This window comes from Pan paniscus, chromosome 13 (genome assembly GCF_029289425.2).
Source record: "Pan paniscus chromosome 13, NHGRI_mPanPan1-v2.0_pri, whole genome shotgun sequence".
In the NCBI taxonomy this organism is placed as follows: domain Eukaryota; kingdom Metazoa; phylum Chordata; class Mammalia; order Primates; family Hominidae; genus Pan; species Pan paniscus.
This window is the reverse complement of record NC_073262.2, coordinates 99,447,152-99,471,768: the sequence shown is the minus strand read 5'-3', so window position 1 is coordinate 99,471,768 and position 24,617 is coordinate 99,447,152. Positions and strand designations below refer to the sequence as shown.

The following is a 24,617-nucleotide window of genomic DNA, read 5'->3' as shown; positions in this document are numbered from 1 at the left end:
CCCAGGAGAGATGTAAGGTCCTTTATTTACCAGATCCAGAATAAAGTCAAGAGGTTCTACCTTGAATTTAGAGGGAGAGAGAGTCTTGGCCTGACAAAAGGTGTGCCGTAGAAGCAGAGAGCTCCAGGGGCTCATGTGTGTACTGCACACCAGTTCTAAGCATCACAAACTGTGTCCAAAAGTAATCCTATTCCAGGTCCTACCTCTGGACACTCGTCATGTCAACCTAAATAACAAACAGAGAGGGGCTCTCTAAAAGAAAATAATGTTTATTTGGGAATAGGGTATTGGAACAGGAATCCACAGGTCATAGTAAATTGTTTGCATATTCAGGAAGGTAAAGGAAGACAATGGGTGTTAAAGAAAAAATGAAGAGGATTACATAATTGTTTTGAAATAATTATCCTTGCCTATAAGGATCCATAACAAGGGTGGTGGCAGCCCGAGGTTGGACAAGTAGTTGCTGGGCAGATGTCCTCAGAGAAGTATTTTTGTGTGTGTGTAAGGTTGCAGTGGCCTTTGTGCAGAGTTGTGGTTTTTGCAGAGTCTTCTGTGACAGTTTTGCTATTATGTATACAAGCATGAGAACCCTCCCTTCACAGCCTTCCCTGGCTCTATTTGTCAGGGTTTTTTTGTTTTTTTGTTTTTTTTAAAAAAAACAAAAATCAGTGACTCCATTTTGATTCTGACAACTTTCATTGTCAGAACTGAATTATTTCTTTATCTGTAGGGTCTGTTCTCCATCTCTTTTTCTCCCCTTATAATTTATCAAATAAAACTTTTTTATACTTTTTGCATTTTCTATGTTTGGAGTTTACTGATTCCATCCCCTTGCTGGAGTTGAACATGTTTTTCTATTTTCTATAAATTGATAATTAGAGCTATAGGTGTGATCAGATTCAGGTTATTTCCCACAGATCCCCATCCCTGTTCTTTTTTTGCTGCTGCTGCTGCTGCAAGAATCGTTCATAATACGTATACTTCTAATAAGAGACACTCACTCCCTAATTTCCTTCCTTGTCATCCTAGTTTGTTTCCTTTTCTTTCTTCCCTTCCTTCCCCTCCCATCTCTTTTTTTCATCTTCCTCCTTCTCTCCCTTCCTCCCTTCCTTCCATTTTTCCTTCCTTCCTTCTGTCCGTCCGTCTGTTGTTCCTTCCTCCTTCCCTCCTTCCTTCCAAGAGCCAATGCTTCATTTCTGCCTTTTCATCCTACATGTGGCTAAACAAGACAGATGATTTCTTAAATTTATCGTCCCTCTCTCCCAAATTTGCAAGAGTTTGGGATCCTCTTAAGTTTTAAGACATCCCCAAGAAAATTCCTCACTTGTTTTCTCCAGTTTATACCCTGGCACTTGAAGTTTTCTTCCTATAGTCTGAAGACTTCTTAAAATGTAGAGCCTGATCTTGTTCTCCATTCTATTCCTAGTGCCTAAGATAGTGCCAGGCACACAGTAGGCATTTATTGTAATATTTGAGCTGTATGAACTGTGTCAGTTATATCCTGGCATACTGAGTGGAATAATTGAGATTATAATGGACTATTTCAAAGGTATATGTGCAGGGTTAAGAGAAACCAACAAGAAATGATAAGATGCTAAACTAGTAACAGAGCCAGCTGGTACTCCAAGGTACCAGGACAAGAGAAGGAACAAACCTAGAGGGCTCTAGGAGTGGATAACATTCCTGGAGCTGTAGCCTTGGGTGCAGGAACACTACAGCCACTGCCAACCTGTGGCTCAGCAGGAAAAAGATGAGGAAATACATACACTAACCTTATTTTCTCCTACTCTCCTATCTGCTGATACCTCTTAATTCCTGAACTTACCTAGAAGCCAGTCTATAAAAGTCAGCCTCCCAGAATTCAGGAAAAAGTGAGGGGTGGAGAATGGATCTGGAGAAGCAGATGTAGAAACTGTAGTACAATGGACAAAACCTTCCCTGGAGTATAGCAGTTATTAGTTTCCCAGGAGGCTAAAACTTTGTTTCGTTGGGCTTGGACGGTGATTAAGGGAGGCAGGAGCAGGGAAAAAAGAGTTTGGCCTGAATATATTAAAGCAGCAGTCCATAAATCCCCTCCACTCAAATCTTTCTACAGCTACTTAGTGCCCTTCAGTTACTTTTATACAATTTCAAGTCTGCCTTTAGTGTTAATTTTAACCTAATTTAACCTATATTCCAGGAAGTGGTAAGCAATATTCAGTTGATCTGTGCCAGACCCAGCCTTTTAATTAAGAGATTATTCTGGCTGGGTGTGGTGGCTCACGCCTGTAATCCCAACACTTTGGGAGGCTGAGGCGGGTGGATCATGAGGTCAGGAGATCCAGACCATCCTAGCTAACACGGTGAAACCCCGTCTCTACTAAAAAAAAAAAAAAAAAAAAAATTAGCCAGGCGTGGTGGCACGTGCCTGTAGTCCCACCTACTCGGAAGGCTGAGGCAGGAGAATGGCATGAACCCAGGAGGCAGAGGTTGCTGTGAGCCAAGATCGTGCCACTGCACTCCAGCCTGGTGACAGAATGAGACTCTTTCTAAAAAAAAAAAAAAAAAAAAAAAAAAAGAGATTATTCTGACACTATGACATCAGCCAAAACCAGACTTAAGTATAAATGTCTATCTTGTTTTGAAAGTCTGAAAAAGGTCTCGTTTTTCTTGGTTTCAACTGACTTGATAATTGATTCTCAGACATATAGAATGTACATCTAGGGGATATTTGATGCTGGTTAATCTAGAGGCTTTAAGTACTGGATTATGTATCCAGCCAATTAAATATGTATTTCTGAACCAAGAATGCTTATCAAAAATCACCTGTGGATTATACCCACTAGAACGACTATAATTTTAAAAAGACAAATAATAAGTTTTAATGAGGATGTGGAAAACCTGGAACCCTCATACACTGCTGGTAGGAGTGTAAAATAGTGTCGCTACTGTGAAAAACAGTCTGACAATTCCCCAAATGGCTAAATACAGAGTTATTGCATAACTCAGCATCTGCATTCCTAGGAATATAACCAAGAAAAATGAAAGCATATATTCATACAAAAACTTATATGCAAATGTTCATAGGAGTATTATTCATAACAGCCAAAAAGCAGAAACAACCCAAATGTCTGTCAATTGATGAATGGAAAAATAAAATGTAGTATAATCATACAATGGAATAAAAGGAATTTGATTAAAAAGAAATTAAATGAAATACTGGTGTATGTTACAACATGGATGAATCTTGAAAAAAGTGGAAGGAGCCCATCACAAAAGACCACATATTATGATTCCATGTATATGAAGTGTTCAGAATAGGCCTATCTTTAGAGAAGGAAAGTAGATTACTAGTTGCCAAAGGATGGGAATTTGGGGGGTAATAGTTAAAAGAAAACTTTCTTTTGTGGGTAATGAAAGTGTTCTAAGACTGTGCTGATAGATGTACAATTCTGAATATACTAAAACCACTAAATTGTATATGTTTAAATAGAATAATTATATCAGAATTTTGTCCCATAAAGCTAATTTTTTAAATCACTTGTGGAGCTTTGTGAAAATACAGCTGGTGAAACCCCAGCTTTGACTTCCTGAATTTGTTTTTACAAGTGATTGAATGTGTACTCTAATATAAGAACCATTGAATTACAGCTATTTTTAATCTTTCAAGAAGAGTCTCTGTGATAGTAATGAAGACCCTTGCTTTCTCTGACATAAAATATGTTGCTGTTTTAGAGAACGTGGGATATAGTATATCTCATACTTAATTACTGTAAATTGCATGTAACTTTTTTTAAATCACCAGGTTGTTGCTTAGAATATGCTGCCATGTTGGATAAAGAAGCCAAACCATACAAAGTTGATCCTTTTGTAATTATCATTAAGTTTCTGTTGGGGTAAGTTTTATTATCTGTGATAATGATTTTAATTGTGTTTTACATGTAACATTATATTTGGTTCCATAATGCAATATAAATTTTCATACAGATTTGGCAGTTGACTTGTTTTGTTAAACGGGGGTTTTTTTTTTCTCTTAGGCAAAGGTCTAATAAGTATATCAATGTCTACTTCAATAGTATCATTTCAAAAGTAATTATTCACTTTATGTATATCAGTCTAAACTTAGACTGCCTTTAATGTTTGTAAATAGGTGTATATGGTCCATGATCTGTGAGTATCGTAGATTCAAATGCAAATCATTACAGGGTATTGATGAAACAGTGCCTCTCTGATCACTTTTAAAAGTATATTTTAGACCTCTCTACCCTAGTTAACATTCCATTCTTAATTTAGTGACATTTTCAGATTTTTGGTTAAGCATCAATATGTAGATCTTTTTTTCCATCATTACAACTAACTTGGCTTTCTAAAAAAAAAAAAAAAAGAACATATTACTTTCTACTAGGATCAATATAGATTAGTAAAGCTATACTGAAATGCAGATCTTCAAAGATCAGTAGGCTCACTTGGAAAATAAATGACTTATTCCATACAAAGAATTAAAAATTTGTTTTTCAGTATAATTATAAATTAAGTATCATGGAACTTTAGAGACTCTCTTGAATAGTCAGACACCTCAAATATTAAGTCCTTAAATTTCAGTTGTTGGGTTTTTTGCTTTTATATTTTCTTTTCTCCACAGGTATAAATGGTTTAAAGAATTGTGGGATGTATTATTGTTACCAGAATTAGATGCCGTCATTTTAACTAGTCAGAGTATGTGTTTCCCCCTGATATCCTTGATTCTCTTTCTGTTTGGAACGTGTACTGCCTACTGGAGTGGCCTACTGTCTTCTGCATCTGTGAGACTTCTTTCTTCATTGTGGCTAGCTTTGAAAAGGTAAAGGATGAATGATTAACAGCTTTCTTATTGCTTTAAGAAGAAATATATGTTCTGATAAGGAACCTGAAATTAATTATTTTTACTAAACTATTTTCTAAGGAAAAATATATAACTAGCGAAAGTATGGGTTAGTGTTCAAAGTTATGTCTGTGAAAGCTAATCATTTATTACAAGTTAAATGTTACATTTGATTTTGACCTTAGCGCTCGAGAGTTAATAAGAAAAGTTTGACAAATTACACAGATAGTTTTACATTTCGTGGTTGTGAATCTTTCCCAGGAGGGATTGTTTCTCCCATAATATTGCTTTTATATGCTGACTTCTATATTGAAACCAGGGCGCAAGAGACTATAAACCAGATATTAGGATCAGATTAGATGAGATGTATAAAAGCTCCAAAAACATTGCCTAGAGTTTTATTATGGGCCCAATGACACAGTTTGAATCTGAAGTTACTGGTAGGCTTTCCTGGTAAATCATCAATCTAGTGCCCATTGCCACTCCTCCTTACCAGACATGTCATGTGATTTCCTGTCACAGAGGGGATTATGGTGGGTGTGATGCTTCTTCCTCTACCTTTCTGAGATGCTTCAGATAGGGGTTCTGATAGTAACACCATCAAGGGTCTGAGTGGTCTCTAGGCTTTAAGAAATAGAACATAGTTTCTCCTCCTGTCAAGACTGGAGATGTATGGCACAGAGTATATAATTAATGATTATCTTTGGTAACATTTTTTCACCTGTAGTACAAGTATCAGCTATAGTATTATCAAAATGGTAGAGGAGTTATCACAATACATTACAGAACTTAAAATCAAATATTTGGGACCACTTGCCTTTATTTAAAAAATACCTTGTTGTTTACCTTATGTATTTGCATATAAGCAAGAGAGACTGGGAGGGTACTATATTGTTTTCTTCTTATATGTGACTATATAAATATTTGTTAATATATATTTTAAACTTTATTCTTATAATTCCAGACCCTCTGAACTTCCTAAAGATATCAAGATGATATCACCAGACTTGCCCTTTTTGACAATTGTCTTGATCATAGTTAGTTGGACAACTTGTGGAGCACTAGCCATACTTCTTTCTTATCTTTACTATGTGTTTAAGGTATGTCAAATCAGTAAAGCCAAAATGATTGAGCTTTGTATTAGGCACATACATGTAGGATGTCCCGTAGGCATTGTTAACAAAAATTCTCATAAACACTGTAGTAACCCTCTGTTACATAACGGGTTTGAATGTAATTAGTTATTTAAATTACATACAATTAACTGGAAAAGGGAAATTATTGATCTAAGTTGGGGTTTTTTTGTTGTTAAAAAGGAAAGGGAAAGGAGAAAATATAATCTGTTTCTGCTTGCTTCTTAGTCTTTACAAGTGTTAATTTTTTTTTTTTTAACATTTTACTAGGGCAGTTTATATTCACACTTCTTTTTGAACATGGGTAAGAGACGAAACAAAAAGTGATGTCAGTAGGATCAAGCTATTAATCATGCTAAGATAATATAAAATGTTACAAATGTTGCTGAAGGATCAGAAGACGACAATAAAAATAATTAGGCTAATATTTTTACTGAAGAAGTGAAAAACATGTCTGATAAAGCTGACAGCTTTGCAAAAAAAAAAAAAAAAATCCAGGAGGTAATACAAGTGTATTCTCTCCATGTTATTCTTAGGAACAGACAGTTGACATCAGAGTGGATAATTCTTTTTTTCCTTAAAAATGAAATTTTTAAAAGTGTAAATACATGCATATCATATATTATTTTCAGTTTTCCAAAGGAAATTTATATGCTTCTTAAAAAATTATTTACAGCTACTTTGATTTATAAATAATAATTTTAGTATTTTTTAAATTAGGTAATTCAAACCACTGACCCACTAAGCAAAGTTTTCTTAAATACTTAAGTAACCCTAATAAATTAAATTTAAAGATTTTTTCCAGTTCTTATAAACATTTCACCACTGTATATAATTGGGTTCTGGTTTTCAAAGACTTAAAATATGTGAAATGTGTTATATCCTTTTACTATATTGAATGTAATGAAATCTTTGACTTACAAGACACTTTAAGTTGCTATAACAAAGCATCATTCAAACATAGGCTTTTACAGGTTATAAAAGGTATAGCGCTATATCCTGGCCCCACCATACTCCAGAAGTTTGTATTGTTTCGTTTCTGTTTCCGTTTTTTTGTTCATTTGTTTGTTGCTTTTGTTTGTTTGTTTGTTTTTTAATCCATGATAGCCAGCATGTGTAGTTGTTGTTTTGTATAAGAATGTTTTTAAATGTTTAAATGACTTTTTGGTTTACATTTTAAACATTTCAGATTACAGTGCTTCTCACTTTTAATACCAAAAGGCTTATATGTTTTGTTTCAAAATAAAAGTAAAATTAAACAGCAATTTATTTTTCTTAGGTTGTTCATCTGCAAGCCAGCTTAACAACTTTTAAGAATAGCCAGCCTGTGGTAAGTTTTATTTTCAAAACTCTACATAAATTTAAAATGAAAGAACATGGGGAAATATAAGAGTTTTTTTTTTTAAGGTTAGTATTTCATAGTGCTTAAAAGATACAGTATTATGAATTTAAGTAAAGTGAACCTAATGAATATTTTAAAAGACTTATAAGTTCATCTTTTGTCAGTACCCATGTCATTTTTTTACAAGTTTATTGTCTATTAAATTTTATTTTGAATAATTACTTAGATATATTCTTAGCAGTAGAACTAGCAAGTCAAAAGAATAAAGGTTTTATAACTATTTTAAAGTATTTTTAAGCAAACTAATTTCAGGATTTTATGTCAGTTTGGTAATGGAAAGATGTACTTATTTAGCTGATAAGTAATGAGTATGATTCTAAATAAAGTAATATACTTTTGTTTAGTGTCTTGATATTTTTACTTTATTGTTTTATAGAATCCCAAACACTCTAGAAGAAGTGAAAAGAAATCCAATCATCATAAAGACTCCTCAATACACCATCTTCGTTTATCTGCTAACGATGCTGAAGATAGCCTTCGCATGCACAGTACTGTGATTAACTTACTAACATGGATTGTATTACTCAGCATGCCTTCTCTAATTTATTGGCTAAAGAATCTTAGGTGCGTTTTATTTATATAATTATTGTTTATGTGGTTCAAACAATAAATATCCCTAAGTAGAGACTTGCTAGATTCCTAATGGTTAATGAAAATTCCTCAGGAACAGGAAGCTATATATTACCTGAAATTTATTTATTTATTTATTTATTTTTAATTTTTTGAGATGGAGTCTCGCTTTGTTGCCCAGGTGGAGTGCAGTGGCGCGATCTCAGCTCACTGCAACTTCTGCCTTCTGGGTTCAAGCAATTTATTTTTAATACATTCACATTTTCTCCCTTACTATGTGTATATAAACTTCGGGAATATAAACTTTTCAAAAAATCAGCCCAAAAGGGTGAACTGTATTTTTATTAATTGGTCAATTGCTAAATAAAAGGCCACTTCATCCAAGTAGTCGTTGAACCCCTATTCAATGTAGTTTTCAAAAATGATATAAAACTTTCAAGTTATCTAAATACTGGGAATTTTTTTAAGTTGGCAGAACCAAAATAAGTTCAAATTAAATCAAAGGTTGCTAGATTTTAATATCCTTCTTTTATATCTGTTCCTTATTTTAGTCAATATCCAGATGTTTGTTCACAGATTTGCTGTCAGAATTATTTGAGGAGCACAAATTTTTGGTTCTGAAAGGCTATAGACATTTTACTGTCAGTAAATGCAAGAAATGAATTGGATTTTTAAAAAGATAAGGGACAATTAACTTCATGAACCTTCCTTTTATCTTTTTTGTTATAGAGTAGTACTCATGTATTTTAAGTAATTTGTTTTTTTTAAAACTTTATGCCGTTTTAAACATACACTGCTTATAAAAAGAAAGTGCTTTATGCTGTTTTAAACATACACTGCTTATAAAAAGAAAGTGCTTTCATACTGGTTATTTTAATTTCCTTTAGTAGTTTCTGATCATAATTCTCTTTCTAAAACCTTGAATACAAAGATGATGTAGAGCAAAAATTATTTATCAGATATTTCATGAACTGTTTAGAGCTCTCTTATATCCATATTGCTACTGGAATGTCTTTAACAATATTTATCCTCTTGATTCTGATAATTTAAAATGATCAGGTCATTGTTGATTTGTGGGTTTCTTTTTTTAATATTATAGGTATTATTTTAAACTTAATCCTGATCCATGTAAACCTTTGGCATTTATCCTTATTCCGACTATGGCAATTCTTGGAAATACTTACACTGTTTCAATAAAATCAAGGTACAGTAGTTTAATCTTTCTTTTTCTCATATCTGTTCTTGGCCTTTTTCCCCCTTTATATCTAAAACATACTCTTTATTTCTAATTAATTTAAATATTCCTAAAAGTAAAGCCATAACAGTATTATGGTTTATATGCAAGTATACTTGTTTTCTTAAATATAGGTTTTATTTGATAGAATATAATGCAGTTTTTTTTTTCTTTATGAAGTTAACCCTATAAAGACATGATCTAAGATTTGCTTCCCAAAAAGCAAACAAGAGAAGTGGATGGAGATATTGGTGAGATAAAATTGGCCATGATTTGATAATTTTTGAGGCTGAGTAATGCTTGCATGAGGGTTCATTATACTGTTAGTCTACTTTTGTAGTTTCAAATTTTCCATAATAAAACCTGATTTTTCATTCACTTGTTGTTTGCTCTGGGAGTCTTTTCAGTTGATTCTGCCAGATATTTGCAGATATTTTAGAATCAGGCCGACCTGGAGTTTAAATCCTGGTTCTGCCAAATATTTAATAGCTCTGTCTTTAGTTACATTTCTTAACCCCTCTTATTCTCATTTTCTCTATTTTCAGAGTAAAAAGGTAATTGTCTTTTCTGATAGTATTTTTCTCTTTATACTCCTTGTTTTGGGAATGTAAGATGGTTCTTTGGTTTTTTGTTTTTTGTTTTTATAAGTAGGGTTAAAATAAACATTTCTGTAGCTATGTCTTATTGAACATTATTGATTATTTTGTTAGGATAAATTTCTAGAAGTGGAATTACTGAATAAAAGTCCAACTAGTATTTTTCTGTTTTTAAAATTAGAAAGACTAAATAAAACTGGCTATTTTTTAAATAGAAATATTTTTCTTTTCTAGCCAAGTATGGCTTGTATTGACCTTTTTAAAAATTATGAATAGGTAGGCCGGGCGTGGTGGCTCACGCCTGTAATCCCAGCATTTTGGGAGGCCAAGGCGGGTGGATCACGAGGTCAGGAGATCGAGACCATCCTGGCTAACACAGTGAAACCCCGTCTCTACTAAAAATACAAAAAATTAGCCAGGTGTGGTGGTGGGCGCCTGTAGTCCCAGCTACTCGGGAGGCTGAGGCAGGAGAATGGCATGAACCTGGGAGGCGGAGCTTGCAGTGAGCCGAGATCGCGCCACTGCACTCCAGCCTGGGCAACAGAGCGAGACTCCGTCTCAAAAAAAAAAAAAAAATTATGAATAAGTAAATTCATAACATTAAAAATTCATTTAAATTCACTTAGAATATTTATCTTTCCAAAACTGTATAAAAGATTGATATAATTTTGGCTCACAATGTAGTTCACATAAGTAATGTATATTTCTCTGTCTCTTTACAGTAAATTGTTGAAGACTACTTCACAATTTCCACTTCCTCTGGCTGTTGGTGTGATTGCTTTTGGGTCAGCACATTTATATAGGCTTCCATGCTTTGTCTTCATTCCTCTTTTACTCCATGCATTATGCAACTTTATGTAAGATTGGACTTAAGGAATGATGAAGATAATTTATGTGTTTAGGGCCAGTGATAAGAGGGAACACACAGATCCATCAGTATGGACAGCAAGATCCTTTGGAGAAGACAAGTCTATTTTTACAATATTGAAAATAGGAAATTAGTTTTGTAATGTTTGAGGGAAGTAGTTGAAGCATGGTTTTGTTTTGTGGTGTGGAATCCATGTACTAATCATTTTTGAAAAATTCATGGAGGGATATATGGTGATCACTATCATTGAGGACTCCTGTGCATATAAAATAGTCTGTTTTATCAACCGTATGAGAAGTCTGATATGAGAGATTTAGTAGATGCAGCATTGTTTGCAATCTCACTGCAAGCATTCTGCTCATCAAACTTTTTTCACAAAAGTAGGTTATTTTGAATTTGCTATAGTTTACCTATTAAGAAATAAGTCTTTAAATAACTGATGAAATTTATAGCTGTTTGGTTTCTCAAAGGTTAAATAGCCACAGAAAGCCTTTGGTTAGTTTTTGGCAGCCACCATGAACAAAGTGGATCTTGTCTTCTTACATCTATGAAAATAGAGCTTTGAATGGTAAGGAGACATGTTTTCTTGGTAACCAATGCAAGATTGATGGGTGGAAACATGATTCAAACTTACACAATTTTTCTTGCTATTTTTCAAATATGAATCTTACTATATATTCTCGGTGAACATCAGGAGACTATTAAAGAGGTCTGTTGTTAAATGTAAAGAAAAAATGCTCATAGCTATTTGCTTCCTGGTATTGGAGCAGTTCAGTTGTTTAGTTTATACCATTGGATTCAATTCATTGCACCATGGTTGCCAAAAGTGCCTGAGGTCATAATGGATTGTTAAAATAACTAAATTCCAGTGGTTGGAAACTCTAGGTTTGTACCATTTTTTCTGCTGTGGGAAAAAACAACAACAACAACATGATCAAGGTAACATCACATTTGACGTATAATATTATACTATTAATGGAATATCAGTAGACAACTGTTAACCCATTAGTAGCATGAGTATAAACAGTACACCTGAATAAATTGGAGACATTAGCCACTAGGTTTAACAGTGGAATCTTGATTTGCCTAGGTGACTTCTGGGATTACTGTTTGACAAATAAGAGTAACATTTTATTTCATTTCAGAATTTACGTCACTTTTAGCTACAAGAGTAGGAAGAAGGTAATCGGCAAGGCAGAAGAGTATACTCTTTGCCTTAGGATAGCGTAAACTCAGGCTGAGACATACCCGGCTTATAGAGTTCTTCTAGATGTGTAGACTGTAAATGCCCAAATCCTCTCAACTAAAGTTTTAGTGATTCCACAAAGCCTCTCATGTACATTTCCAGTGATTCCACCATTGCACTTGTGAACATGTATCCTCGTTAGTACCCAGGGATGTCCTCGAGCACCAGTTTTATTTTATCTGCCATTGCATCTGGATTCTATTACAGCCTCTCAGCTGTTACTGCCTGTGGACAGTTACTTCTGCTTACTGCCTGTAGAGAGTTACCTAACTTCTCTTCTCAGTTCTTCCTCAGGTCCTGGCTATTTTGGCCTCAGTTGAAGGGAGTCTTGCTCTCATCTCTGAGGGTTTTAAGTTTGTTTGATCCCATTGTTGTCTTTTCTAGCTTTGAGCATGTTTTTCAGTATTCATATTTTCACTTACTGAGAACATTAAAGGGAAATGATAAACTCATGGTGGGGATATGGCAGACAGGTGCTTGTTTGTTTGAGAGAAGTAGCAGAAGGGATAAAATACAAAGTGCTATATGTTTCAGCTGGAGAGGAAAGAGAGAGAATTTATTAGATTATATACTTGTCCCATGGCATACCACGTATATGTTTAAATAGGGACACATCTCCCTATGTTTAACTATACTTATAAACAACTTTGATACACATTGCGTCTTTTATTCTGTCACCTGATATTTTAGTGTATCTCAAGTTACAGATTACATGTGTCCTTAAACTATTTCTGAATTTGGACTTAGTTCCATATACAGAAAGAACTTTAGAAAATTCATTAATTTGGATCTTCTATTGATAGCCATAAATATTATGTTTATGTATTCTAAAACCTCTTTGTTTAGTTAGTACTGTTCATGAATGTAACAAGCTTCAATTTCTCATTTGTGAGTAGTACATTTGCTTTTTGTTTGTTTGTTTGTTTGTTTGTTTTTGAGATGGAGTCTCACGCTGTCACCAGGCTGGAGTGCAGTGGCGCAATTTCAGCTCACTGCAACCTCCACCTCCCAGGTGCAAGTGATGCCCCTGCCTCAGCCTCCCGAGTAGCTGGGACTACAGGCACCCGCCACCACATTGGCTAATTTTTGTATTTTTAGTAGAGGCAGGATTTCACCATGTTGGCTAGGCTGGTCTCAAACTCTTGACCTCGTTATTTGCCCACCTCTGCCTCCCCAAAGTGCTGGGATTACAGGCGTGAGCCACCACGCCCGGCCGTACATTTACTTTTTAAAGCAGCAGACTAGGTACACGAATTCTCACTGAAATATTTTCATGGGAATGTAGTTATCACCAAGTCCTAAAGTCTTATTTATGCCCCAAAAAATTTCATTTTAAGGACTACAAAAATGATTCTAATTAAACATGTTATAATCAATAGTAGGTTGGGTCTTTAGCCATTATATATGTATATATACAGACACATATGTATACACTTACATTTTGACAGGGTCTTCATTGAGTCTTGATGCACTTTAAACCCAGCTGGCTACCAGAGATGCGAAGGTAGGCTCTTTGAAGATTAGCAAAATGGACGTTTCTGTCACTTGAGAAAAGGAAAGTTCTTTGCCTTTAAATTACACAGTTTTCATCATGCCCACAATCTATATTATTGGCTGGTTAAACAGCACTGCCCTATTAGCAATGTTAACAAAAATGAAATTATTTATTGGCAGTTATAGATTATCTAATTCAGGAAATTTCTGAGCTCAACTTTTACAGCAACTGTTACGCCTTCTAATTTAGCAATTGAGTTATGAGTAAGTTTTGTGCTTAACTCCTAGACCCTATTGTTGATAACCAGATCAAATATAGTCTGTACAGAGGAAAACACTGGGTACATTTAGTATTTCTAAAGCCTCCTTTGGAGTTACTACTGATTGTAATTTGGAACTGATAATAGGTAGAGATTGCTAACACTGTTTTTTTTCCTGGATCTTTTTTATGCCAGAAATTAAACAGGTTCTGCTAACTTTTTTTTCTTGGTTATCACCAGAATGAAAATATTTAAAGTGGTGACTCTAGAAAAGCCATCTGTGCCTGGTTAACATTGATTTTGAGTCTCTTCAATATATATTGATCATGTATTGATTAATCTTTATTTTTTCATATTTTGGCTAGACAAATTCAGATCTATATAATGGAATACCCCTTCTTGAGTGAACTATACTACTAATCTACATTATTATATAGTAAGGAAAAAAGAAGAAATAACTGTAATAGGCATAGTGTTTGTTGTTGGTTGTCTTATCATTCATGTGATACTACTCATTTCCACAATACACACAAACTTACATGAGGTGGATTATTTGTTTTGTTCATTATTTAGTTCCTATATGTTTTTTCTTTAGAAACAGTCTCATTCTGTCACCCAGGCTGGAGTCCAATGGGGTGGTCATAGTTCACTGCAGCCTTGAACCCTTTGGCTCATGTGATCCTCCCATCTCAGCCTCCCAGAGCAGGTGAGACTACAGGTACATGCCACTGTGCCTGACTTTTTAATATTTTTGTAGAGACGAGGTTTCAGTTTGTTGCCCAAGCTGATTTTGAACTCCTGGTTTCAAGCGATCCTCCCACCTCGGCCTCCCAAAGTAGTGGGATTTCAGGCATGACCACCTGGCCTAGTTCCTATACTTTTCTTAATTCTTCAGACTTCTCACATCTAGTATATTGCATTCCTTTCATCTTGCTGTTTATTAGCACCCTTTGTGGCCAAGGGAAATAAAAGGTGGTAAAATTCAGTTTTCAGTTTAGTTCTTGAAAGCTCTGGGAAATGGAGGAAACACAAAACTATGAATTAAACTAGGGCTGTTGATTTCTGAACCCCCAGATAAATCAGTTGACCCACATTTTCATTTTAGGTGTTAAGTCCAAATTAGCATAATGTCTTGCATTATTATTAGGTTCAGTGTGAAACTTTACAGTGCTGCATTTGAAGTTTAGTAACTGGTTATTATTAATCATTTGGGAAAAATGAAAATGTGTTGGGACTTTCTATGACTAGGCATTTGTTGATTATTTTTCATGATTGCTTTTTGTTTTCTCATTGTGTAGGATTTGTGAATTTGTGTATTACAGGAAACAAGATACTTTGTAAAATTTACTGGGGAAAATCCATTTGGAGTGCATGACATTTGCCAGGATAAGAAAGCAGTAATATGTTTGTATTATAAAATTACACCCTGCCAGAAAACTTTCTTTCCTAGTAAGGTAAATGTAGAAGGGACTTTTACAGCATAGTAAGTTGATTAGGAGCCAAAATTTTATTCCAGTTTTTTTTGAACTAAGAATGTTTTAAATTCTGTAATGAACTTTTATGTTTACCCATTACTCATGCATTCTTTCACAATATGTTTAATAGCCTGAGGAAATAGGAAAGCTGTGAAGCTACTCCCATTCTTTACTTTAAATAAGAATAATAGGAAAGAAAAGTCAGGTCAGTAATCCAAATCCAAATATGTATACTGCAAATGCTCAAGAAGTCACATTTTTTGATAAATTGTATTGAGTACAGAAGAACTTATATGAATTTATTATCTGTTAATAACTTAGTTTTGACAACAGAATAACATTTGGAAATTGTGAGAATAATCAAGCTGTTTTTCCATTAACAGTGTAAATTCATAACATGTCCTTCAAAAGGTGATATTCTAAGCTGTCTTTAATTGTCTATGGTTGATAACTTTTAAATAAAGTACAGTACTTCCTGAAAGTGTTTGGCATGTTATGCTGCCAAAAACAATCTGTGTTTTGAAATACCAATTAGTTAATTTCTGAAGACTTTGTATAGGACTTGATATATGAGTCAGAATCTGTCTGTACTCATTCTGTACATTGTAACTTTGAACACTTATGAAAAACTGTATCTGTTGGTGTGTTTTGATTAGTTAGTGTAGATTTGTTTGCGTATTTGAATTCCGATTTTAGTTTAGGAAATCTAAAAGTAGCCATTTTTGTAAAGTTCATATGCTATTTTTTAATGTCATTTTTGTTTTTAATATTTATACAATAGTGATGTTACTAGTAAAAAATGTTTATAGATAACACGTAGAGCTATTAACTGTTCAAAAGCCTACATGATAGGCATATTTTGTATTTCGTGTTGCACTCGTTCTGTTTCATATTGGACTTTTTACATCCCTTTTTTAGCAAAAAAAAGAGACACATTTTAATTCTCTTTAGCATAAAGCTGTGCATTGGAAACTATGTGACTGTATCCATACGGTTAGCAAAATACTCTTTGCCACCAAAGGTAAATGAAACTGTAAAATACCTCTGGATATTTGTGCCAATGAACTTTTCTTAGCATATTAGGATTAAAGCAAAAATAATCTTTTCAGTATGTTTCATCTAGGACTTACAATAAATGTTTAAACCATGAAAACTTATATTTCATACCCTAATTTTTCTTTGAAAATATTCAAGATTTGTAGCCTAGTGTGTTCTATTTTGTGTAATTGCTTGAATGTTTTCTGATTTTATTGGGTAAAAGTTTGCCTAGTAATGATCTTTCAGCAATTCGTTGAAATAATTATTTGAAGTAATCTTGCTTCAGATTTAATTTGTGATGTACATTGTTGTACAAGCCATTTTAGTACAGGTGTCTCATTTATGTAGTTGAAAGGTGACTGTGGAATTTCTTTTGTTTTTTACGTATTTCCATTCAGTCTCTTTATATAGTCACATGTTTCACAGGGGAACTTGTCCACTGGAACCTAACATAGTACAACCTTTTAATATGCGTATCTTAAAGGAAAATATTATAAAACAAGATATTAATACTAAAGTGTTAACATTAATATGTTGTTCTCATGGAAGAAAAGTAGAAAATATGATAGGCTTAGAAATGATTTTTTATCAGCATTAAGTGCTTCAATTTCTCCCCATAAAGATTCTAAGGAAATTTTAGTTCCTCATATTATAGTTTTCCCCATAATTTAGTATTACTAAGTATTTCTCTGCCCAGTAATGTTGATGCAGTTTGCATAAATTGCCTTGGAAGTAAGGAGGCAGGACAGAAAGCCAAATATCAAAATCTCTGGCCTTGATTTAGTGACAGTTTATTCTAATGGGGACCATAGGTGTTATTAGTAAAAAGAGAGTGTACAAGGCCTAAGTTCAGTTTACATTGTTCTTTGAAATGAGTTCATCTTTTGTGTTGAATAATTGTATTCTAAGTAGGAGATGCCTGTATTTAACATAATCATGCTTTCTATATAATCAAATATGTATTTGTTGGAATACTGGTGGAAATAACCTTCCCTTCCTCCACTGTGCAGTGGAAAAAAAACTCCCAATTTATACTGTATATAAATTAGGAAATTATGTTACATATTTACATTTTTAAAAATATAAAAATGACATATTATTTTGAAGTGATTGTATTATAGTTTCTTAAGCTTATGACTGGCTATAAATATAACAACATACCCATGAGAAACCAGACCAAAATTGAATATATATCATCACTGTGACCTTGAACTTATAGTCATTTGGGATAAAACAGAGTGTGCCTTGAAATGATAAAAGAGTGCCCTGCAATTTTATAACTGTACATTTTATTATGGATGGTCCTCTCAAATTGGCCCCAAATCCTTGTCTTCGAGGTTGGTGAAATAAAAGTTTAAAATAAAAGTTGACTGGTATTTCCTTTAGTATTTCCAGAACTATTGCTGTAGAGGCCTCCCTTAATTTTCAGAGTTCTCATTTTGAATTAAAGTAGACTTACGCTACATAGATGTAGAAAATTAACTTTGGCTTAGGTTTCTGAAAAAATATTCTAGGAGAAGGTGGTGGCATTGTTCTGAACTTACCACACTTGGAAAAACTAATCTTCAAATGTAATTTTTTGTCTTATTAATGAGTAATCTGTCAAAGACATGAATTCTTTGACTTGTGCTCATTCTTTCTGAACTTATTGAGGCTTATATATATCAAATAAGGTTAATTTACACAATAATTATTTTTAATAATTAATAAACTCAGATTCATGTAGTATATTTTAAAACATTATTTCCCCTCATTTTTCCTTCTCTTTTTTCTTCCTATATATTTTTAAAGTTTCAAGAGAAAACGGGCTTCAGTTTTTTAAAAAATGTAGACTTGCATTTTTACTGTGCTTATTTAAAATAATGGATATAATTTATATTAAGGTCCAAATTATTTTATTCACAGGATAATCATGGTCTCTGATAAAAGATGCCCACATTTCTGTGTACTCACAGTTGTTGTATATTTTTCAATTTCAATTTTGAAAGTAAACTCAACACATTGTTTTCCCATTTTACCTCCACTACCTACTCGCCAGACAAAAATATAGATTTCTCTAAAAACACATACAAAGAAAACGTCTTTCCTTAAAACATGATCTTATTGACATGAAAGTAGTTTGAGCAAGGGTATGTAATAAAATAAATGGCTCTCAACCTGCATCAATTTTTATACTATAGTTAAAAAATTTATAGAGGACAACCTATGTGTTATGCTGAGATAGACTCAGTAATCATTTATTTGCAAATTGATTATTTTTTTCTCATTCATCCAGAAAGTACAGTGCATAACAACAACACTTAACAAGTGCAGAGGAACCTGTCCTGTAGTATATAATAAAAAATGATTGTCACCTTGCTGATCTTTCCATTTAAACATGCATGATCTCCAGTACTTTGTACAATGTATAGTATATTAAATACATTTATGTGTAATTTTGTGTGTATTTTTATATGGTATAATTAAAATTATTGCATTTATGTGATTGTAATTCACAAAAAGTACTACTTACTATATTCTGTAGAGTGTGTTGTGAATGTTTTTACCTGTGTTTGAGCATTATGGTGTAGGTTTAATAGATGAATATTTGCCTTCAGTCTCTGCTCAGGTATTAATGTGTAGTAATTTTTGGTGCTTTCTTTTTAATCTGTGATAATCTGGTGTTCTGAATGTTCAAAAATAAATTTGGTTGAATACGCACATGGTAAAAAGATTGCTTACCAATTGACATACTCTCTACAATACCATCTTGGTAAAAACTCTTTAAAAAGGATTTATTGGCCGGGCGTGGTGGTTTATGCCTGTAATCCCAGCACTTTGGGAGGCCAAGGCGGGCAGATCATGAGGTCAGGAGATTGAGACCATCCCGGCTAACACGGTGAAACCCCGTCTCTACTAAAAAAAAAAAAAAAAAAAAAAATTAGCCAGGCATGGTAGCGGGTGCCTGTAGTCCCAGCTACTCAGGAGGCTGAGGCGGGGTAATGGCGTGAACCTGGGAGGCAGAGCTTGCAGTGAGCCAAGATCATGCCACTGCACTCCAGCCTGGGCAACAGAGCGAGACTCCTCAAAAAAAAAAAAAAAAAAAAGGATTTATTTACATATCTACCATTTCAGAAATTAGAATGCGTAAGCCTGGGACATGACACATCACAGGTAAACATTGAAGCAAGACAAATTTTTGTATTTTCCCACTTTGTATTTTGTAGTTTTCCACACACATGCATTTGTATGGACATTTCATGGTTCACATTCTGTTTTAAAGAATTGTAGATATTTTTCTCCCAGAGACTATGCTTTTCACATTTCTTTTTTTTTTTTTTGGAGACGGAGTCTGGCTCTGTCTCCCAGGCTGGAGTGCTGGAGTGTAGTGGCGCGATCTCAGCTCACTGCAAGCTCCGCCTCCCGGGTTCACGCCATTCTCCTGCCTCAGCCTCCCAAGTAGCTGGGACTACAGGTGCCCGCCACCAGGCCCAGCTAATTTTTTGTATTTTTTTTTTTTTAGTAGAGACGGGGTTTCACTGTGTTAGCCAGGATGGTCTCGATCTCCTGACCTTGTGATCCGCCTGCCTCGGCCTCCCAGAGTGCTGGGATTACAGGCATGAGCCACTGCGCCTGGCGCTTTTCACATTTCTTATGCTAACTTGATATATTTCTGATGTGAGAAAAAATTTTAAATGGTCCATTTTCAAGGCATGATAAATCTAAGTACTGGCAGCCAGCCTGCAAATGTAACAAACCACATGGCTCATGCACCAAAAGGCCACGATAAGTGAACAGAATGTAGAGGAGGGGTCAGCCCATAAAAGGGAAGAAAGTTTTGTTATTGGGAAATCAAAAGTTAAGTGGGGAAGGGGACGGGGTATAACCTTATAAGGGGGATAATGAAACTCAGGCGATGTCTGGGAAGATTGTAACCCCATAGTACTCCGCCAGTGAGGAACTGGGGGAGGGACTTGTGTGCTAGGAGATAAATTATCTCTTGTGACTGCCCCAGGTGTGCCTGCCCATCGGACGCCCAATCTTGCAAGGCCATTATTAAAAGTCTCACTTTCGCTGTTCTTTGTGCCTCTAAGTCCATTCTTTGGGTTTGGACAGGTGAGCATGTCTCTCACAACCTGGGGACCCATCCGGGGTCTCTATGCCTGCATGGAGTGGTATTCCGGCCAAGAGAGGAGATACGTCCCACCTGATTTAGGTGGCCCACTCTGTCCAGGCGTCCTGGCTCCCCACAGAAGCCATAGAGAAATCTGAGACTGTTATTCAGGAGGCAGCAGAGGAGACCCAGGGAGAAAAGCAGGCACCGTGGAAACCAGGCCACCTCATGCATGAGCCAAGGTAGGAAAATTGGACTATGAGTAGAGTACTGCCTTGGTGGTTGGGCTTTTTCGAAGGTTCTGGGGTGTGCAAGAAACCTCCAGTAACGGGGGCTGAGTAAACAGGGAAAAACTCAGACACAGAGGCTGGCCAAAAATGGGAGACAGAAATTCTAGGCCTAGGGGACAAAGGGAAGAGGGAGCCAAAGAGACTCCCTCTGACATTCCCCCAGATAGTCCTTTGGGGAGAATGTTGCAGGTTTGGAGGAACAACCCTTGAACCAGAGACAAGGAAAAGCAAAACATTTAGAGTATTGCTGTTTTATCTGGCCCAAAGACCTGATTTGTAAGCCTTTGGTCTTTTGGCCTAAGTTTGGCTCAGATGAGGATTGGGCGTGCCAAGCTTTAATTCTCTATGTGAATTAGAGAGATAGGTTACACTCTCTGCTGGATTAAGGAATTAGCCCCCTTGTTCCCCCTCAAAGAAGAAAGCCTAGTGAAAAGCCCTGGGACCCCCTATCATGCTCACCCCTCCATAAGCCTCTCAAGATAGGGGACAGGAAGATCAAGGGGCAGCAGGAGGGTTAGAGGAAGAAAGACCCGGAGACCATGGGGAAGCCAAACCAACTGCTCCTTTAAATCCTTATCCAAATTAAAGAAAAGAATTAAAACAGTGTAAGAGAGAGATCGAAAACTTACCTATCCCTTCCACACAGCAGGCATCTAGCATGTTCACGCTTACGCAAGTTCCCATGGGACAAGGAAAAATTGGCTTTGTAAATGCTCCTCTTACAATAACTGAAGTTAGGAATTTCAAGAAGCAAATGAAACCACTCCTACAAGATCCCAGCCATTTAGCAGACCAATTCCTGGAACCCAGCTTTTATACCTGGGCTGAAATGATGTCTGTCATGAATATCCTGTTCACAGGAGAAGCGGGGAATGATTAGGAGAGCTGTTCTTCATGCCTCTAAGTCCATTCTTTGGGTTTGGATGGCTGAGCATGTTTCTCACACTGAGCGCCTAGTTTCTCAACTTAGTAGGAATGGGAATGATTTAAACTGTTTGTAAACAGATTTTCAGGTCACTCCAGAAATTTGATCTTTAGGGGAGGGGCCTGGAATTTTTTTAACAGGTGCCCCAAAAGTAAGTCTCAATCAAGTTTGGTGAACATTCCCTTAGTCAATAGAGTTAACTTGCTAGGCCTCCTAGAAACAACTAGAAATGCTGTCCTGAGCATTACAAAGTGCCAAAAGGAACAATAATTTGAGAGTTTTAGTACAGGTTCCAATTTTATTATAGAACATATGGGAGGAGTAAAATGGGGTAGGATATATTTTGAGGGAAGAGTACCTTCTTAACTTTTAACCAGCATCCCTAAATATATGAACGTTTACGAATTATCTGCCTGTCCTAATGTTGTGTATGGTTTTGGCTTTTTGTTGTTGTTGTTGTCGTTTTTGTTTTGTTTGTTTTGTTTTGAGACGGAGTCTCACTCTGTCGCCCAGGCTGGAGTGCAGTGGCGCAATCTCGGCTCACTGAAAGCTCCGCTTCCCGGGTTCACACCATTCTCCTGCCTCAGCCTCCCGAGTAGCTGGGACTACAGGGGCCCGCCACCACGCCCGTCTAATTTTTTGTATTTTTAGTAGAGACGGGGTTTCACTGTGTTAGCCAGGATGGTCTTTATCTCCTGACCTCGTGATCTGCCCGCCTTGGCCTCCCAAAGTGCTGGGATTACAGGTGTGAGCCACTGCACCCGGCCCCTGTTTTTTTGTTTTTTTGTTTTTGAGACAGAGTCTGGCTCTTTCGCCCAGGCTGGAATGAAGTGGCAGGATGTTAGCTCACTGCAACCTTTGCCCCTGGGGTTCAAGTGATTCTCCTGCCTCAGCCTCCCGAGTAGCTGGGATTACAGGCATCTGCCACCATGCCCGGTTATTTTTTGTATTTTTAGTAGAGATGGGGTTTCACTATGTTGGCCAGACTGGTCTCAAACTCCTGACCTCAGGTGATCCACCTGCCTCGGCTCCCAAAGCATTGTGTATGTTATTAAATATACCCAAAGAAGTACATTTTTAAGGATGAAAATACTTAACTAGAAACTTTAATATTTCTTTGGATACCTAGGGGATTACCTTGAATGAGACCACATCAATTTGGAATCCACTGAATATACAGCATGGAAACCTTGTGGGCCTTCCTCACTAGTTTTTCTCTTTTTCATTTTTTCTGGAAAAGGGGGTGAAGATGAAGAAGGAAGTGAAAAAAGATTGTGTGAAAAAAATGTGCGTGTGTGTATGTATATATACATATATATGTTAACATATGTATGTTAATTGCTGTATAACAAAAGACTACAATTTTAACTGCTTAGAACAACACCCATTTATTTGCTCACAGTTCCGTAGGTCAGAATTCCAGGCATAACCCTAGTGTGTTTGTTCTCTGCTCAGAGTCTCACACCTCTGAAGTCAATGAATTTGACTAGGCTGCTGTCCCATCTGAGGCTCATTCCGTTTGTTGTCAGAATTCACTTTCATGTGGTCCTAGGGCTGAGGTCCCTGTTTTCTGGCTGTCAACCGGGGACTCTTGAACTCTGGTGCCATGCCCTACCACATAGCCTTTTGACATCATGGCAGTTTGCTCCTTCAAAACCAGCAAGAGAGTTTCACATTTGAATCTCTTTGACTTCCTCTGTCACTGACCTTTAGACCCAGATGTAGAGGGCTCAAGTGAATATCTTAGGTCCACTGACATAATTTCCCTTTGAGTTGATTAACTCAAAGTCAACCTTAATTATATCTGCAAAATCATTTGTATCATGTAAGGTAAACAATCATATTCACAGAATTTCATCCACAGTCAAGAGGAGGGGATTATACAAGGTATACACCAGAGGGTGAAAACCTTGGGGACCATTTTAGAAGTCCGCATGCTACACGTGACATGGAACTAGTCTTTTTTCATAATTGCTATACTTAATATTCCATAGTTTTAACTCAAGGAGCTGATGAATTAAACATAAAATGTTTCAGTGAAAGAAAAGTCCCTTGATTGAATTTTAAACAGCTTTTAAAGAAGTCTCCCACCCCTAGGTTGCTAGGTTGCCGTGTGTGTGTGTGTGTGTGTGTGTGTGTGTGTGTGAGAGAGAGAGAGAGAGAGAGAGATTTTGATTCGTCTAGAAATGGATTTGCTCTGCTTGTTTTGAACAGTCAGAATTTGGATATAGCCTGAAAGTAAGAAAGAGTGGACCAGCTTGCCTTATCAAGTGAGCTGAATCATTTTACTGTGCTTAATAGATGTAATTTCATATTGGGTATGAGTCAAGAGTAATGACTAACTCAAACAAAATTATATAAGGTCAAATTGACCTTTGAAAAATGTTTCTAGAAATTCTCTTTTGACTATGTTTGGAGAAAGAATTAAGTTAGATGGACTTTCTAGTTGTGCCTAAGTCACAGTATATTGTGTAAATGAAAGCTTCAGGTTTTGCAGAGCTACATGCCCATTTGAGTATTCATATTTGTAAATCTTCCTTCAGTATGGAATAGTTCTGTGAGGTATGTTCATATTAACACATGCTCAACACAAAAGACAATCACCATGCTTTTTACATTTAATATTTTGCACGATTCTGATTAAGAAAGAACTTTAGAAAGTTTGGAGGAAAAAAATCCAGCTAGAATGATCTAGGGATTAGAGTAGAAGATTTTACTGAAATATTAAAGACCTCTTCACTCTGCAACTACATAAGTTCAGTGAGAAGGTGTTTGAAGAAGAAACTTTATGATTCAGCCTTTCTCCATTTCCTGGCTTGCAGGAAATACAGCATTGTACATGGTAGGCAGTACAGAGATTGCTGCCTGAAGAAGGTGGTGTACAGTATTGGGGTGGAGGGAAGAAGAGGAAATTTATTTTCTGGAAAAGATTTTGACCTACTGGAGAAAAAAAAAACAATTTATGTTAAGAAAGGAAGTAGATTACCCTTTTTAGAAAAAGTTTGTCATATAGTTGCATTTTAGTTAGGAATGTGTAACATTTACTGTATTTTAAATTCTTTGTTCTAACAAGTTTTTTCCCCCAATGTTGTCGGGGTTTTTTTGTTCTGATTTGTCCTTTTTTTTTTTTTTTTTGAGACAGAATCTCCGTCT

General features: G+C 35.7%; 1 protein-coding gene across 2 annotated transcripts in view; it reads left to right on the top strand.

Annotated features, from left to right (window-relative positions):
• Positions 1–16,275, top strand: part of PGAP1 (post-GPI attachment to proteins inositol deacylase 1) — a 93,995-nt gene extending 77,720 nt beyond the window's left edge. For both annotated transcript variants that reach the window (XM_003825302.7, XM_034954724.3), the window contains 7 exons: positions 3,785–3,875; positions 4,622–4,819; positions 5,805–5,940; positions 7,253–7,303; positions 7,752–7,939; positions 9,045–9,149; positions 10,498–16,275. In XM_003825302.7, the coding sequence (XP_003825350.1) occupies positions 3,785–3,875; positions 4,622–4,819; positions 5,805–5,940; positions 7,253–7,303; positions 7,752–7,939; positions 9,045–9,149; positions 10,498–10,636 (908 nt within the window). In that variant the 3' untranslated portion in view covers positions 10,637–16,275. The remainder of the gene's footprint in view (positions 1–3,784; positions 3,876–4,621; positions 4,820–5,804; positions 5,941–7,252; positions 7,304–7,751; positions 7,940–9,044; positions 9,150–10,497) is intronic.
• The last annotated feature ends 8,342 nt before the right edge of the window (positions 16,276–24,617 follow it).